Source organism: Musca domestica, unplaced genomic scaffold, assembly GCF_030504385.1.
Source record: "Musca domestica strain aabys unplaced genomic scaffold, Musca_domestica.polishedcontigs.V.1.1 57, whole genome shotgun sequence".
Lineage (NCBI taxonomy): Eukaryota > Metazoa > Arthropoda > Insecta > Diptera > Muscidae > Musca > Musca domestica.
In genome coordinates this window covers 3,737,494-3,753,487 of record NW_026712358.1, presented here as the reverse complement: position 1 = coordinate 3,753,487, position 15,994 = coordinate 3,737,494, and the positions used below count along the sequence as shown (strand labels likewise).

At 36.8% G+C, this 15,994-nt stretch overlaps 1 protein-coding gene across 1 annotated transcript in view; it reads right to left on the bottom strand.

The window, feature by feature from the left end:
- LOC131805510 (transcription factor hamlet-like) overlaps positions 1-14,418 on the bottom strand; it is a 74,678-nt gene extending 60,260 nt beyond the window's left edge. The window contains exon 1 of the mRNA XM_059128724.1: positions 12,439-14,418. Within this exon, the coding sequence (XP_058984707.1) occupies positions 12,439-12,505 (67 nt within the window). The 5' untranslated portion in view covers positions 12,506-14,418. The remainder of the gene's footprint in view (positions 1-12,438) is intronic.
- Between the last annotated feature and the right edge of the window lie 1,576 nt (positions 14,419-15,994).

Below are 15,994 nucleotides of genomic sequence, written 5' to 3'. Positions count from 1 at the left end.
TAATGATAATTGTAAATTATTTAATTAAGTCGATGCTTGTGGTGGTGTAATTTTTGGCTACCATAATACATGAAATGAATATATTTGATAATAGTTTAAAAAAAATTGAATAGAAAACATTGTTTTGTATTTTGTTAATAAAACAATGATACATGTTAAATATTATTATCATTAAATATTATTAGATAAATACTTTGTGGCTTCATCGATTGTTTGTTTACAAATTGACGAAATTCCTCGAACAACCTTCTCCGATAATAAATAATTTTGTATTGATAAGCAAGGTTGTACACGCAAAGATATTGCAATCTGAATTTTTGGCAATTGTCGCGATATGTTTGAGCTAAATTGGGAATTAAAATAATTGCTGCAATAAATTGAAGTAAAATTCATAAAAAAAGCGAATACATTGTTGTTATCCATCATAATCAAATCATATGTTTCACTCGTACCCTACGCCGCAGATATTTGTTTTTTCTCAGTGATTTGGGGTAGAACAACGCAGTTCCTTTGCTAGGTCAAAATCCAACATAGAATATTGTGAATGTAGGGTAAATATTTTTGTAGAAAGTAGTAATATATTTTTTCCTTGCCCAGACTAAGGTTTCCTTCTCTACCCAGATTAAAAAAACAAGTAAGCAAAGACTATAGTCGTGCGGGGCCGACTATGTGATACCCTACAACACTGCAATATGTTAGAAGCCTCCTTACGTCACGCAACACTGCCCAGATATTACCCTTAGCATTTTGACTAGGGACATTTGCCCAATATTTACGCACTTCGTCGTGCTGTTAGTTGTTGTGGTCCATTTTACAGCTAAATATAATCTAATGGTCAACCAAAATGCTAGAATTCTTCCCTGTCTTTAACTCTCTTCTCCGGTTTGTCGATTAGCTTCAATTGTGTGATCAGGAAATTTTTTATATATTTTTTTCACACAAAAGTAGTGGTCTATTCTACCCGCTGTCCTAAAATCTAACTTCATGCGAGATTTCATGTCCTTTGATTTCTATTTATGACCTTTTGTTGGTCCATTTCAAGCCCTAAATATATTTAAACATATTCAAAAACAATAGTGAAAATTTTCATGTGGATCGAACGATAATTGCAATCTGAATAGAATAACCCAACCTGTGTTGTAAGGCGAAAAAATATTACAAAATAAAATATTATATGTCAAATTGAAAAAATCGCATGTGATAAAAAAAATTAAAAAAAAATCAAAAAATACTACGAAATCTATATTAACCTCATTATTGGCATACTTTTGTGCGATTTTTTAGATTTTATACTTTTATGCCAAGAGGGCATTCTGAATTGGCAAAAAAATCGGTCCAGCCATTCTTGAGATATAAGCATTCTAGCTAAGAATGAGATATAAGAATTCTGCTAACTTCCGCTTCGATTGGTCTATAATTGCGAACTGTAGAGCAACTGCAAAATCAAGAGATTTTTCTGTTTTTGGTCCATTTCAACCTCTAAATATTATGCGATCATCTCCAAAAGCAATAGGCTTCTATTCTGGCACTAGCCCCACCTCCATTCTAAATTTCGTAAAAATCAGTACATAATTATGACCGGTAGAGTGATTACAAATTAACATGGACAGACGGACATACATAGCTAGATCGAATGTGCTCGGTGAGATAGGATGACCCATATATACTTTCCTATGTGGGAAATCAATATTTCAAGGTGTTACATAATTGTTGGCCCAATCAAACTTATAATTCACCCAACACATAGTGTTGTAGGGTATAATGACAACAATCTTTGATCAAATCGCAAATCGAAAAATGTTACGAATCGGGTATAAAATGATTATTAATCTATGGTAATAAATACCAAGACAAACCGGTTGTAGCTAGAACCTTGAAATTCGGTATTATGTTCACTGATGATGTGAAGATGAAAAGATATGTCCAAGTATTTTGAAATTCGAGACCAAAAGGGTATGATATGAACACTAATGCACAAAAGTAACAATTTTTTTGAAGCGGTCGGCCCTCGTACTTTAGAGTACGAAGAGTTGTAAATACTAAAAATTGTACAACATTGTTATTACAAGAGATAGGAATTTGAATTTTTTGCATAAGTGCCACTTTTGGTGTTAATGTATACGATTTTTTCTAAATCCGTACTTTAAGGGCCCACAAAGGACCCTTAGACCCTTGAGCGATAGGACAGAACTAGAATTTTGAACTTTTGCATGAGGATCCTATTTGGTAAACAAAAAGTTGTTTGATAAGATAAGGTTTTTGGGAATTTGTGCTTTAAAGGTAAAATGTACAAAAAGGTACAACATTGTCATTGTGCAAGTAAATACAGGGTGAGATAAAAAAACTGCAACAAAGTCAAACGCCATAATTTTTACATTTTTTTAAACTTTATTGAATTAAAGCAAAAAATGTTGTAAATAGCATCAAATTTTAGAATAAGTTTAGATTGGTCACCTTTGGCACGAATTATGGCCTTCAAATGGCCAATGAAACCGTCACACGCTGCCCGAATGTTGCTCTGCGGTATTTTGACCCATTCCTAGTGAAGTGCTTGCTTGAGGTGTTTTTTAGTGCCAACCTTGCTTTCCAAAATACTCCAGACACAATAGTCCAACGAACTGGTATCCGGAGATTTTGGTGGCTATTGTGCGCTGGAAATGAAGCGAGGACCTCATTATGTAACCATTCTTAGGTGTCGCGTGCTGGTGCGATGGTTCGGAGTCCTCTTGGAATGTCCAAGGTCTGCGGCCAAAATGTACCCAAGACTTTAATACACCCTCCACAATATTTTCGCGATAATATTCGGCATTTATTCTGATGCCACGGTCGATTAATACGAGCGGAAGCGAACATCGGCTGTTATGGCGGTCTACACCATCACCATGGCCGGCGCTTGAGTTCTGGTGGCCAACCAAAGGTGCACATTTTCAGCTGATCTCTTTGGCAGTTAAACACGATCATTTTGTTTATTTACAAACTGCTGGACAACGAATCTTTTCTCATCAGAGGAAACCTAATTCGGCAATTCACCAATTCACCAATTTCGGCCAAGCGGAGCAACTCTTTAACTCTTTTGAGTCTATTTTCTTTCTATTGCGGTGTATAGTATTGCACTTTTTGGAATTTCAATGGCTTAACCCCGAGTTCATTTTTCAATATTTTCCGAATAGAATATTGCGATATGTTCAGCTCACGAGCCATTTTTCGATCAAGTCGCTTCTTTACTTTTCGAACCATTTCTGCTGATGTTGCTGTTTTCTGCCGTCCACATCCTTGACGTCGGGCTACGCTACCAGTATCACGGTACGGTAGCGACGGTACAAGACACAAAAGATTTAATCACATTTAAATGCTCGAGTGCTCTAACGATAGCCACTTGTAGTTTTCCAGCCAAATATGAAATATCACACTATCGCGCTTAAATTCCATCGCGAATAACTTTTTTTCTGGAAAATTCTCACCAAAATGCTTATGTACGCTCGTAAAGAATATAATGTGCTGTTACTGGAATAATTTTAAAAGCTGTCGGACGAGTGGCTTAGAAATGACAACCGTCTGAAATTGGTTGCAGTTTTTTTTTCTTCTCACTCACTCATATGGGTGATATAAATCATTGATTTATTCCAGCAGTCTTCGGCCATAGAAGACAGAACACATTAAAAAATATAAATACGGATTTTAATTCAATATAGAAGGAGGTACCGATATATGACAGCTATAGCAAAATGTGGACCAACATGGCATATTTACAAGTTTAACCTGTCTTCTAACAGAATACACATAAGAGCAAAATTGTAGCATTCTTTGTCAATTCGCTAGAAAATAGTGCGATTATGACAGATATATAGACAAAGACAAACAGACGGTCATCGCTAAATATTTAGAATGTTACGCTAATAAAGAAAATAACTACTTTGCAGAGTCCAACATGAGTATTTCGAGGCGTTAGAAAAGAGGAGAAAAAATTAATATTCTCTCCATAGTATGGTGGAGATTCGTAAAAGCGATGTACCCAGAAATGTACTTCAAAACATTTCAGCCGGCCCAACTAACAAAAAATTAACTTGTCCATGTAAAATGTGCGAAACAAATAAATTTGATCAAAATGGGTTCCCAACTTGTCATATTCATATCAGACAACTCTACATCCAATCCAATCCTTATCCCATTAATCTATCCAATCACAACAAAATAGTTTTTTCCATTTGAACATAGATTTTACAACCTGCATATGATAAATCGAAATAGTTTATTGATGCCTCGCTTTCATCAATCCTATTTCACAATCAAACTGTTCAATAACAGCAATTCTCAAAAGCACACGTTTGACCAAATGTCCCCGTTCTTCGATTTCCTCCGCTGGTGATAGTAAAACAATGAAGCGTAAATTGAATACCTGAAGACATTATCAATTAATGTTTTCCGATCATAAATTGCCATAAAATGAATTATGAATTTTTGGGCAAATAAACAACAAAGACAAACTCGAATGGATTTCAACGACAAGACAACAACAACAACATCGCCAACGACAATAACAACAACAATTAAACCATAATTCCAATGATGTTGTTGATGATAGACTTGGTTGGTGGTGAGGTGTCATAAAATTTCTTGTCGAAACTAATCTAAGGAAGAATCAAAGTACACAATCATTAACACCACCACCACCATCGAAATGCTTGGAAAACAGAAGTAAATCGCCTCTTGCCGGAATGCAGGTTGGGCAGAGGTGTGAGAGTACGTACGTGAATTCTGTTGAGGTGTTTGGGGCAAGCAGCAGCAGATAAAAATAAACTAAATATTTCTTAACTCAATTGTCTTTTATGACCGCGATAAGCTAACTTTTTTTTGGGGAAGAAAAGGCAAGTCACAAATAATTCAAAATTATTGATGAGCAACGATTAGAAGTCAGTCAATAAAAGCAAAATAAGATACGAACATGTTTTGTGAAAGGGGTAGAAACAAAACAAACAAATGTTCCACATGTTCGGGCGGGGGCAACATGTGCGTGGTCAAGCGATATGGAAATATGCAAACGATGTCGGGGAAAACCCGCATAGTTCGTAATGTGGTGGTCAGCATACGCCATTATGTGACTCCTTTTTTTAGCTCTTTTCTTGTGATAAGATTATAAATCAAAACACCAACAACTCCAACTCCCAACTTCATCTTTTCTATTCTCAGAAGAAAATAAAAAACCGCACAAAACATTGAAATGACCACACACTGCTGATTGCAATTTACAGTTTACGATACCTTCGGTGTGGGCATGGACATGGTTTTGTGCATGTATGTGTGTGTGTGTGTGCCTTCATATTATAAATATTTTCTTATCGTAAGACCGACCACTAATGGATACGCATTTAGCCAGCCAATACATCGGATATAGGAGAGGAATTTCTCCTCTAAATTTGTGGCATAGCATCTAAGAATAAAAACAGAAAAATCCCCAGAGCTAAGGTTTCTTATCACTGAATAGCTTCTGTTGCCTGCTGCTGCCTCCTTTCAATTGATGGAGAATGTCTTGTCGCCTTAATTGCGGTTTTGAATTTCCTAAAATGAAACATGTGGCTATTTGTGACGTGCGAACATGTATTAGGATGGTGGTGGTGCGCATTGGTATCTTTATCTTATAATATAGCGGAGATTTTTTTACTTTCAGCGTATTGTTTTCCAAAATCTTGAACCCTATGTGGGGGAGGTAACAGAAGAAATGGTCGGATCTCTGTCATCTTTATAATGGATCTTGAGTTGATGCAAATATTGAGATGTGTCAAGTCTGAATGGAATCTGATGTTAATTTTGCGTTTTATGAGCTTTATGAGTATTCAAAATTTTGTCCCTTTGTGGGGGATGTACCAGAAGGAATGAAAAGATATATACCATCTACACACCAGACCTTGGGTTAATAAAAATATTGTGATATGTGTAACTTGAAGACAGTCGGAAATTTACATCGCAAATTATAAGAGTTTTAATTATTCCAAATGTTGACCCTTTGTGGTGGAAGTACTGGAGAGAGTTGACTGATATTATCCATTTTCTCACATGACTTAGCACTGATGCAACAAAATCGGATTATCCATTCTCTTTCTGTGCAGTAAATTGTTTTCTCTAAATGGTGACATTTTATTGGGGAGGTACCAGAAGGATTGGTGCGATATTGCCCATCTCCGAACTCGATTTAAGTTCGACAACTGTACCAAGTTTGGATCAAGTCGGATACCCCCTTCGAGAGTTATCGGGCGCACCAGCCAGTTAGACAGACGGACGGACATCGCTAGATCGGCTCCAAATGTCCTGAAACGGATTTGGTCCATAGAGACCTAGGGTCTAAAAGCGCTATTTCGATGAGGCACGTAATAGCCTGAGGCTGAGCTTATAATTAGTATGATTTACTACTTTTTGTACAATTATAGTTCGCATTTTCAAACCACCTCCATCTTCAAAGAAATCCCCATATCTTAACCTCAAATACCAACAGTGACCTTAATATATAATTTAAGGATTTCAGCTCTGTAATTTCCACCGTCACCATATTTAGTATTATTTCGTACAATTATGGTAAGAATATCCAAAACCAGCACCTTCTCTCAATCACAGACACCAACAGTGACGTCCATATGAAATTTCAGGATTCCCTACAACTAAGACCAAATTTAGTACAATTTAGGACTTTTTGTGCACTTGTAGAACACATTTTCAAAGCCGCCTCCAGATACCAATGTAGACCTCAACATCAAATTTCAGGATATCAGCTCTATTCCTTCACCAATTACTAAATATAGTACCATTCAGAAATTTTCGTACAGTTATAGTACACACTTCCAGAACCACCCGAATATATCACACTTACTTTCCAAGCTTGATTCTCATACCAAATTCCATGTTTTAGCTCTATTTGTTCACAGAATATCAATTGATACCATTTTAGAAGTTTTGTACCATTTTAGAATTTCCCGTAACCTCAAAGGTCGGATTTCCAAAAACCTAGCCTTATCTCACGCATATGTACCAAGACTTACCCTCGTGCAAAATTTTAAGATTTAAGCTTCAGCCGTTTCTTCTGTGTGTTGATTCTCGATTAGTTATTTACCTAGACATATAGTACAGGGTGAGATGAAAACCTGCAACCAACTTTAGACTGCTGTCATTTCTAAGCCACTCGTCCGACAGCTGTTAGAATTATTCCAGTGTCAGCTCTTTATATTGTTTGCTAGCATACACAAGCATTTTGGTGAGAATTTCCCAGTTATTCATAGAGTTAAAAGAGCTAAAGAGTTGCTTCGCTTGGCCGTAAGTGGTGAATTGCCGAATTTGGTTTTCTCCGATGAGAATACATTCGTTGTCCAGCAGTTTGTAAACAAACGATCGTGTTTTCTTTCCAAAGAGGTCAGTTGAAAATGTTTACCTTCGGTTGCCACCATAACGCAAGCGCCGGCCATGGTGATGGTGTGGTCGCTCTCCGCTCGTATTAATCGACCGTGGCATCAGAATAAATGCCGAATATTATAGCGAAAATATTCTGGAAAGTGTATTATAACCTTGGGCACGCAAACATTTTGGCCGCAGACCTTGGACATTCCAACAGGACTCAGGACTCAGCATCATCGCACTCAGCACGCGCCACCCAAGAATCGTTACAAAATGAGGTTCATTTCCAGCACCAATCTCTCGGGGTACCAATTCGTTGGACTATTGTGTCTGGAGTATTTCGGAAAGCAAGGTTGGCACTAAAAAATACCAAAGTGTCGATCACCTTCGCAAGCAAGCGCTTCGCCGGGAATGGGCCAAAATACCGCAGAGCAACATTCGGATAGCGTGTGACGGTTTCATTGGTATTTTGAAGTCCATAATTCGTGACAAAGGTGGCCAATTCAAACAAATCTAAACTTATTCTAAAAGTTGATGCTATTTCCGACATTTTTTGTTTCATTCAATAACATTGAAAAAAAATGTAAAAATTATGGCGTTTAACTTTGTTGCAGTTTTTTTATCTCACCCTGTATATTATATTCTGAGACTCATAATAAAATTTGAATAGGGATTTCTTTTCTCCGGTGACTTATCGTATTTTTGCGAAGCACGAGGTTATCCCTATAGTTATGAAAAAAAAACTCATTTTTGGGCACAGTGTTACTAGCTTGCTTATAAATCCTGATATTCTTCCTAAACTCTGGATGGCATATTCTAAAAACATAGAACTGTTTTGTTTCCTCTAGAGACAGAAACCATAACACATTCAACCAAAATTTCCATCTTCACAAACTTCACATCGTTCCACCCCCATACATCACAACGAACAGTAGCCCTGCACTTACATGTGTTTTGCAATTTCAATGTCGTCCTCGACATATTTACACATGTACAAGTTAACTGTGATTAGCATGATATCTAAACGTATCAGTGTAGTCAGTCAGGCATCCCAGGCATTGTTATTATGATTGTTGTGTTTGTATTGCTTTTTGTTGTCCACTACAATTCTATTCTGCGAAATGAGGGCTGTAGGAAGCAATGGGTGAGTGGGTGTTTGTAGGAATCACTAAACGTTTCATGCGCAGTTGAAAAATAGACGGAGAAACTTCGTAATAGTGGCAAGTGACTGCTGACTGATTGTCGCATCGTTTCGTCTCATTTCACTTTAGAGAACCAGCCAGCAATATCGAAATGAAGCGTTTTGTTGATTTCGAATATGGTTTTAAGGTTATGACATTGTTAGGTTTCGGTTTCTAAGTGCCTGGTATTGAGCAAGGGACTTCCTTTCCGTATATTGTATTTATATTGGAGATAAAATTCACAACGCCTATCATCTTCTTATAGAAGTATTTATAATTTGGTTTGTGTTAATTTTTGTTGTTGTTATTGTGTAGAGCTGTTGTTGTATGTACGCCTTCATTGTATTTATTTATTTTGACTAACTTTGTAGGAATTTCACAATAAATATTCTGAAACTGATAAAAACACCACGCTAATGTCGTCGTGATCACCAGCCCACGCCACAGCACATGGTGGTTTCCTTTCCGTTTCCCTTTTAGCTGATGCTGCCAAATGGGATGAGATGACGATATCGCCATGACTCGACTTTTGTATATCTCCGTTTCGCATTTAGTTGAAGGTCGTCTACTTTATGAATAAGACAAAATGGAATTTGTTTTTCATTATCTCATTTACGGAATTTATGTGTTATTGTCCTCCGTAAATTTTTAACAGCATGATATATATTAAATGCCATGACAAAGGGGATTATTGTATTATAATTTAATTATATTTTTTATTAACAATAAGACTTCCCCCAAACCATTTCATTGCCCAGCTTGGTCAAAAGTTACCTTGGAGAAAAAGTTACCCGTTTTTTTGAAGTATGTTACAAATAAGATCACCAAACCAGGACTTCAATGTATAGTAGTTATATCAAATATACCCGGCAAAAAATAAAAATAATAGACTTTTTTCAAAAACGCCAAACCAAAAAAAAAATGAAATTGTACTTTGATTTGGTAAAACTAGAGGGGGAAGCACATTAATTGGAACTGGACGATAATGCTGGGTATTTATTAAAAATTGACATGAAGTTCTACTAAGAGATAGCAATGCACGTTTGTCTGCCGCCGGTCCATGAAAGGATTGAGTACATAGATAAAATATTGCTCTCTAAATATTGGAATAGGTATTGAAAATATGTCATAAAGTCACAAGTTGTTGCAGAGCTCAAATTTAAATATATCGCCCGATATTAATATATTAAGTGTTATAACAATTTTTCTTAAAGAATCAGTTTCATATGACATGACGGGTTCCCAATGGAAAACATCTCTTTTACAAAAAGACTTCAAAGTGGATTCAAAATTCGGTGTAGTCGTCATATAGAGATCCCTCTCGATTTACAATATTTTAAAAGTTTAGATGTAATTTCTAACGAACAGTTTCTAATAGGATACAAGCCCTTCCTAACTTAAAGTATCGTATTTTTGACTGGGTTTCGGAATTTCAAAAGTTTTGCAATCCCCCCCCCCTCCAAATTTTAAATAAAATGTTTGTAATTAGGAATTTTTGTTCCTAGAAATAATTTAGACTTTAAAAAGTCGTTCTTAACCCCAATAAATCCATTTAGCCGTCTCTCCTTCTGTGGAAATGTACCAGGCTTCAGAGCCTTTGGTCTCATATCTGTTCATATCTATTGTAGTTCCGAAAATATTGTCTTTGAAATCGAAAGTTACAAAAGTTTAAAAATTTAAAAAAACTATGGAACGAATACCTGGTGTTGGACATACCCCGGAAAATCTCAAAACCCCGGCCGAAGACCGGCTACTTAAAAAGCTATAAAAGTTAGACACATGTTAATGATGAAAATCTTCGGAACTACAAGAGATTTTAGCACACTTGGCACAATGTAGTATGTACACCTTAATACTCTATATCGGGTCCATTTTCGAGTTTTTAGGGGATTTTCAAAAAGTTCCGGTACAAAACTATCCATTTTCTTGTATTGTTCCGGAAACGGGCCAAACTTGTTGTTGGGCTTTCGAATGATACCCATTTTGTACACATAAGTTTTGTAGAACAGTATACAATTCTGTATCCGATCTTTCGGGTCGAAAACCGGATACTTACCCCACGAAGAAATACATTTTCCGTAATCAGGTTAAAAATAATGGGGTTTAAGTCCGAAACTTTTTTGAATTATTTACGATTTTTTTTATTTTGGCATAATCTCTATTTTATTATGGGGGTTTTGATCAAAAAAGTTATAATCCCCATTATTGTAATAGGGATTATGTCCAAAAAAAAAAATCGTAAATTATCCCAGAAAGTAGCGTACATAATCCCCAAAATAATTACGAACAATTTTTTGCGGACTTCTCTGGTATAAACCCCATATAGGAATGACACCCTGTTTTAGGTCCTTTTTATAGTTTTAGCTACTTGTTTTTAAGGAGTTGTTCTAAAGTCGGTATTTTTCACCATCTCTGGCAGAAAATTATATATGCCAACCCATTTAAGGTCACCTTTCTATACCTTCAGCTATATGGCTAGAGAGAGGGTATATATCATTTGATACGGCCAAAATCGAAATAATGGTTTTTAGACCCTAAGTCTCTTTTGACCAAATCCGTTTCAGGACATTTGAAGTCGATCTAGCGATATCCGTCTGTCTGTGTATCTGGCTGGTGCGCACGATAACTCTCTTCAACTTAGCAAATCCTAACATTTCCACCAGTGCTTAATCAGGTGCGAAAATAGACAATATTGGTCCACTCCATCAAGTACCTCCCCCACAAAGGGTCAAGATTTTAAATATCTATGAAGCTCATAAACCGCGAAATTAACATTCGCACATTAGCACGTCCCAATATTTATATCATATTTATTTAGGCCCGATACGAAATGTACAATATTGGTCCATTCCTTCGGAACCTACTCCATAGAGTATCCACAATTTGAACAATAATGACAGAAGTCAAAATATATTAAAATAATCGAACATTAGCTGAGAGTATACAAATAGGTAACATCAAACGCTGTTATCTACGAAATTCTGCCGATACATACCAAACATAAATGCATTTCCTAGCTTAGTTTCAATACAACTTCGCTTAGTGTCCTATTTTTACCCGATTTGAAAAGCATTCGGAAAAGTTTTTTGCATTTTATGAGAGTTGAAATTTTTCAAAATATTGAACCTTTGTGGGGAAGGTACCAGAAAGGGAGGACCAATATATCTCATCTTCACACCAAATCTTGTGTTTGTAGAAACATTTGGATGTGTAAAATTCGAAGACAAATTGACACTTATTTCACATTTCATATAAGTTATGATTACTATAACAGGAGAGGGTCGAAATTGTCCATTTCGCACCTAACTTGGCACTTTACAAATATTAAGTATTGCCACGTTTGAACAAAATGGGACATTATTTTTTTTTTTAAAAAAGGTAAACATTTTTAGTTTTTATGGGGGAGATACCAGAAGTAGTTTGACCCAGATTTTATAGACATTAATTTTAATATGTTTATTATGGAGCCCCATCCCTGTTTTAGAAATCTATGATATCAAAAATGAGGTTTTTGACTAGGATATAAAAAAAATCTTTAAAACTTCGAATATTCAGAAGGGCAGTTGCAAAGGACGAACATTTCAGAAATGAAAGGAAATCCAGAAAAATGTTGCAACCCGATTAACCTTGAACGACTTCACAGGCATATTTGGTGTAGAAGGCTTACAAGGGACGTACTTTGATAGTAGAATCAAATTGAGTGCTATGTAATTTTTTATGGATTTCAAAAGGTTTTTTTAAACTAAATTATAGAAAGGGATGTCAAAATGGGTATATTTTTATAGCAAAGTATATATTTTGAATCATTGAATTCTTCAATAATTATTTTCAATCCTTAATTGTTAATTACATAAACATTTAACTAATTTCTTTCACTTACCTTGACTAAATTTTCTCGCTTGAGCCTTAGACCTCATAATTTGTTCCAGCAAAGAAGACATGAACATTTGGGCAGATGTAATCCCGCTTTAGCATAACACGTCTTCTCTTTTCTTGTATCTATTTGTGTATTCACTTTATTTTAATTCAGCTTGGATCACAAACGATTTGTTTTTGGTCGTTTTATTTTCGATGTTTATTTCAAAACACTTTAAATCAAAACTGAACAACAAAAATGTGGGTCAATTAATTGCAACTTTTTTTTCCAGATGAATTTTGTGAATGTTTGTTTTTTTTTTTTCTTTTTCAACAATATCCTCGACAAACAAATATACACACAAGTACGGCAGACACATAGGTACACACACATATATATATATACAAATTTTCTTATATGTATACAACACACTCTCTGTTGAACCCTTGATGTGGTGAACAACAGGTTCATAATATTCTCATCCTCCGGCTTTTTTTCTTGCTTCTTTTTGTTGCACACTTTTATTTGCCGAGTTCATAGAAGCTTTGGATGTTTTTTGCGAAAAAATCGGAACTGAACAGAGGAACATTCACCTTGAATTTTCATATACCGGGTATTTTGGTTTTGTGGTAATTTCTGTTTTGGCAAAATCGTTTGTCGTTCGCCACGGACATTTACAAAACACATATTTTTTTAGAAAAAAAAAACCAAAGAAGCGTTTTTGCGGCTGTTGGAGAATTTGAGGTATCCCACAATAGTTTTTTTGCTCCGTTGTGGCCCAAAGAGGGGCTTGCTAGTCCTGTGCTTTTCGAAGGGTCCTGGTTCTGTGCATCTAGCCAAGCCGTTAGCCAGCCAGGGGTCGTTGTTTGTTTACTTAGCGTTGTGGATTCCTTTTTTTTCTGCTTTCAACTGAGCCATTCAGCATGAATAGCTGTTTTCGTTGAAACTCTTTAGACGCGACTGACGAGACATTTCCTTGGTGGCTTTTACAAAAAGCTGGCCTCCTCCGCTGTTCTCCACTGGCGTTGTTCTCGTTGTTGTTGTTCCAAAAGTCTAAGTAGTGTGTTAGGGCTTTGCACCGTTGCTCCGTTCTAGGTTGTTGGTGTTGCCGCCGTTGTTTCTCATTTACAACAAATCCAGGTGGAAACCAGCCAGCGCCACAATGGCAACAATCACAACCGTCAGTCAGTCAGTGCTACAACTACAACAACGCCAACAATTTGTAGTCAGTAGTAATAGGCCTCTTTTCTATGCAGAGACTAGAACACAACGCCAACTTCAAGTCTCTGTTGTTGTTGTTGTTGTTGTGGATGGGGGATATTCATTCAGAATAAGGACAATGGCAGAAGTAACTATTGTTGTGGCACACGTTCGGTCGGTCGGTGAGTCGGCTGGCTGACTGATTCTCTTTAGTTATGATAGTTTTTCTTTTCACTGGCTGGATTGGATAGATGACTGACTGGCTGGTTGACGGACTGACTGACCTCGCACCTCATAAGTTGACTCTTTTTGACTCGGAGAAGTATGACGACGTTGGCGTTATGCAAATCAAGTCACGCAAGCACATTAACACTGAGATACTGGCACAACCACCATCACCACTTCTGACACAACCACCACCACCACTGATACCATTACAAGCACCTGATCCTTGGTCACCATAACACCCCGGCTGGTGGTCAAGTGCTTAACTTCATCAAAAAATACGAGTTGGAATGAAATTCCCGAGGTGTTGCAATTTCAATCTGACACTGTTGCTTCTTCGTTGGCCGTTTTCAGACGATATGCCATAATCCGCACTCCAAACGCTCGTAAAAATGTCGCCTCAATTATTAAAATCTCCACACTGATGTGTGAATGATGGCGATCTGTTTTACTGCGACTGACTAGAAAGCAAATAATTCAGATATACTTTTCGACGAGGTTGCTCCCATTTCGAAACGCTGATGGTATTGGTGGGGTTGCTTAGCTGGGCTACATTGTTTTTGTTGTTGCACAGCTTTGTATCTGTATTTTGTTGTTCGTTCGAATACACTTTTTGTGTTGTGTTTCAGTATTAGAAATGATTACTGGACTCCTCATCCGGCAAAATGGTTCTTTGCTTTTGTGTGGCTCTGCTCTCTATTTATGGTTTGGGGAATACGACTGTATTCTTTATTTATTTGTGAATTGTGGCAAAGTTTCTCTAACGGTTATGACAGCTAACGGCGACAACGATGTCTTATCATCGCCGTTTATGACCAGCCCACTGTGCACATGCATTCGCAGAGCAGTGGCATTGGCAACAACACATACTTGCTCAGCAGCACTCACACAACAACTTATCTTCCGACCTAATTTTCATTCTCAGTTAAGAAGGCGATCTATAATTGGGTATCTCTTCAGCAAGTTCTCGATACCTATATATATTTGTTCGGTTATCTGCCGTTATTTGTTGTTAAATTTGTGTTTAATTAATGTGTTGAACATTTTGCGAATCATTAAGTTTGTTGAATGGTAGAACGGGAAGAAAAAGGAACAAATATATTTATGCGTTCATAAATTTTGAAACAGTGGACACAGATAGACAAATTTTGTGTTTCTGGTATTTTATACCAAAAAATGGGTGATCCATTGGCGTATCCAGTGGATCTGAAAATTCGCTTCATATAAATACTCACAGGGTGAGATGAAAAAAACTGCAACAAAGTCAAACGCCATAATTTTTACATTTTTTTTTTAAATTTTATTGAATGAAAGCAAAAAATGTCGGAAATAGCATCAAATTTTAGAATAAGTTTAGATTTGTTCGAATTGCTCACCTTTGGTGCAAATTATGCACTTCAAACGGCCAATGAAACCGTCACACGCTGCCCGAATGTTGCTCTGCGGTATTTTGGCCCATTCCCGCCGAAGCGCTTGCTAGAGGTGATCGACCACTTTGGTATATTTTAGTGCCAACCTTGCTTTCCAAAATACTCCAGACACAATAATCCAACGAATTGGTATCCGGAGCGAGGAACCTTATTTTGTAACCATTCTTGGGTGGCCCGTGCTGAGTGCGATGGTGCTGAGTCCTGTTGGAATGTCCAAGGTCTGCGGCCAAAAGTTTGCGTGTCCAAGGCTTTAATACAACCTCCAGAATATTTCGCGACAATATTCGGCATTTATTCTGATGCCACGGTCGATTAATACGAACGGAGAGCTACCATTGGCTGTAATGGCGGCCCACATCACCACCATGCTTTTGTAGGCTTGTAAACAATATAATTATCTGCCACTGGAATAATTTTAACAGCTGTCGGACGAGTGGCTTAGAAATGACAGCGGTCTGAAGTTAGTTGCAGTTTTTTCATCTCACCCTGTAGAGCTGGGAATCTGACTGTGGATTAAAATACACTAAATTTGCTACCATTAATCTCCAACTTTTATATGAGAATCAAGTTTAGAAGGTAGGGTGGATATAAGAAGGTGGTTCTGGAAATGGGTACTAATTGTTAGAAGTTTAGTACAATATGGTTTCTGGGTGAATGGATAAAGGTGGCATATTCAAATTTTGAATAGAGAGCGGTCGTTCTGGAAATGCGTTCATTAGGTGTAC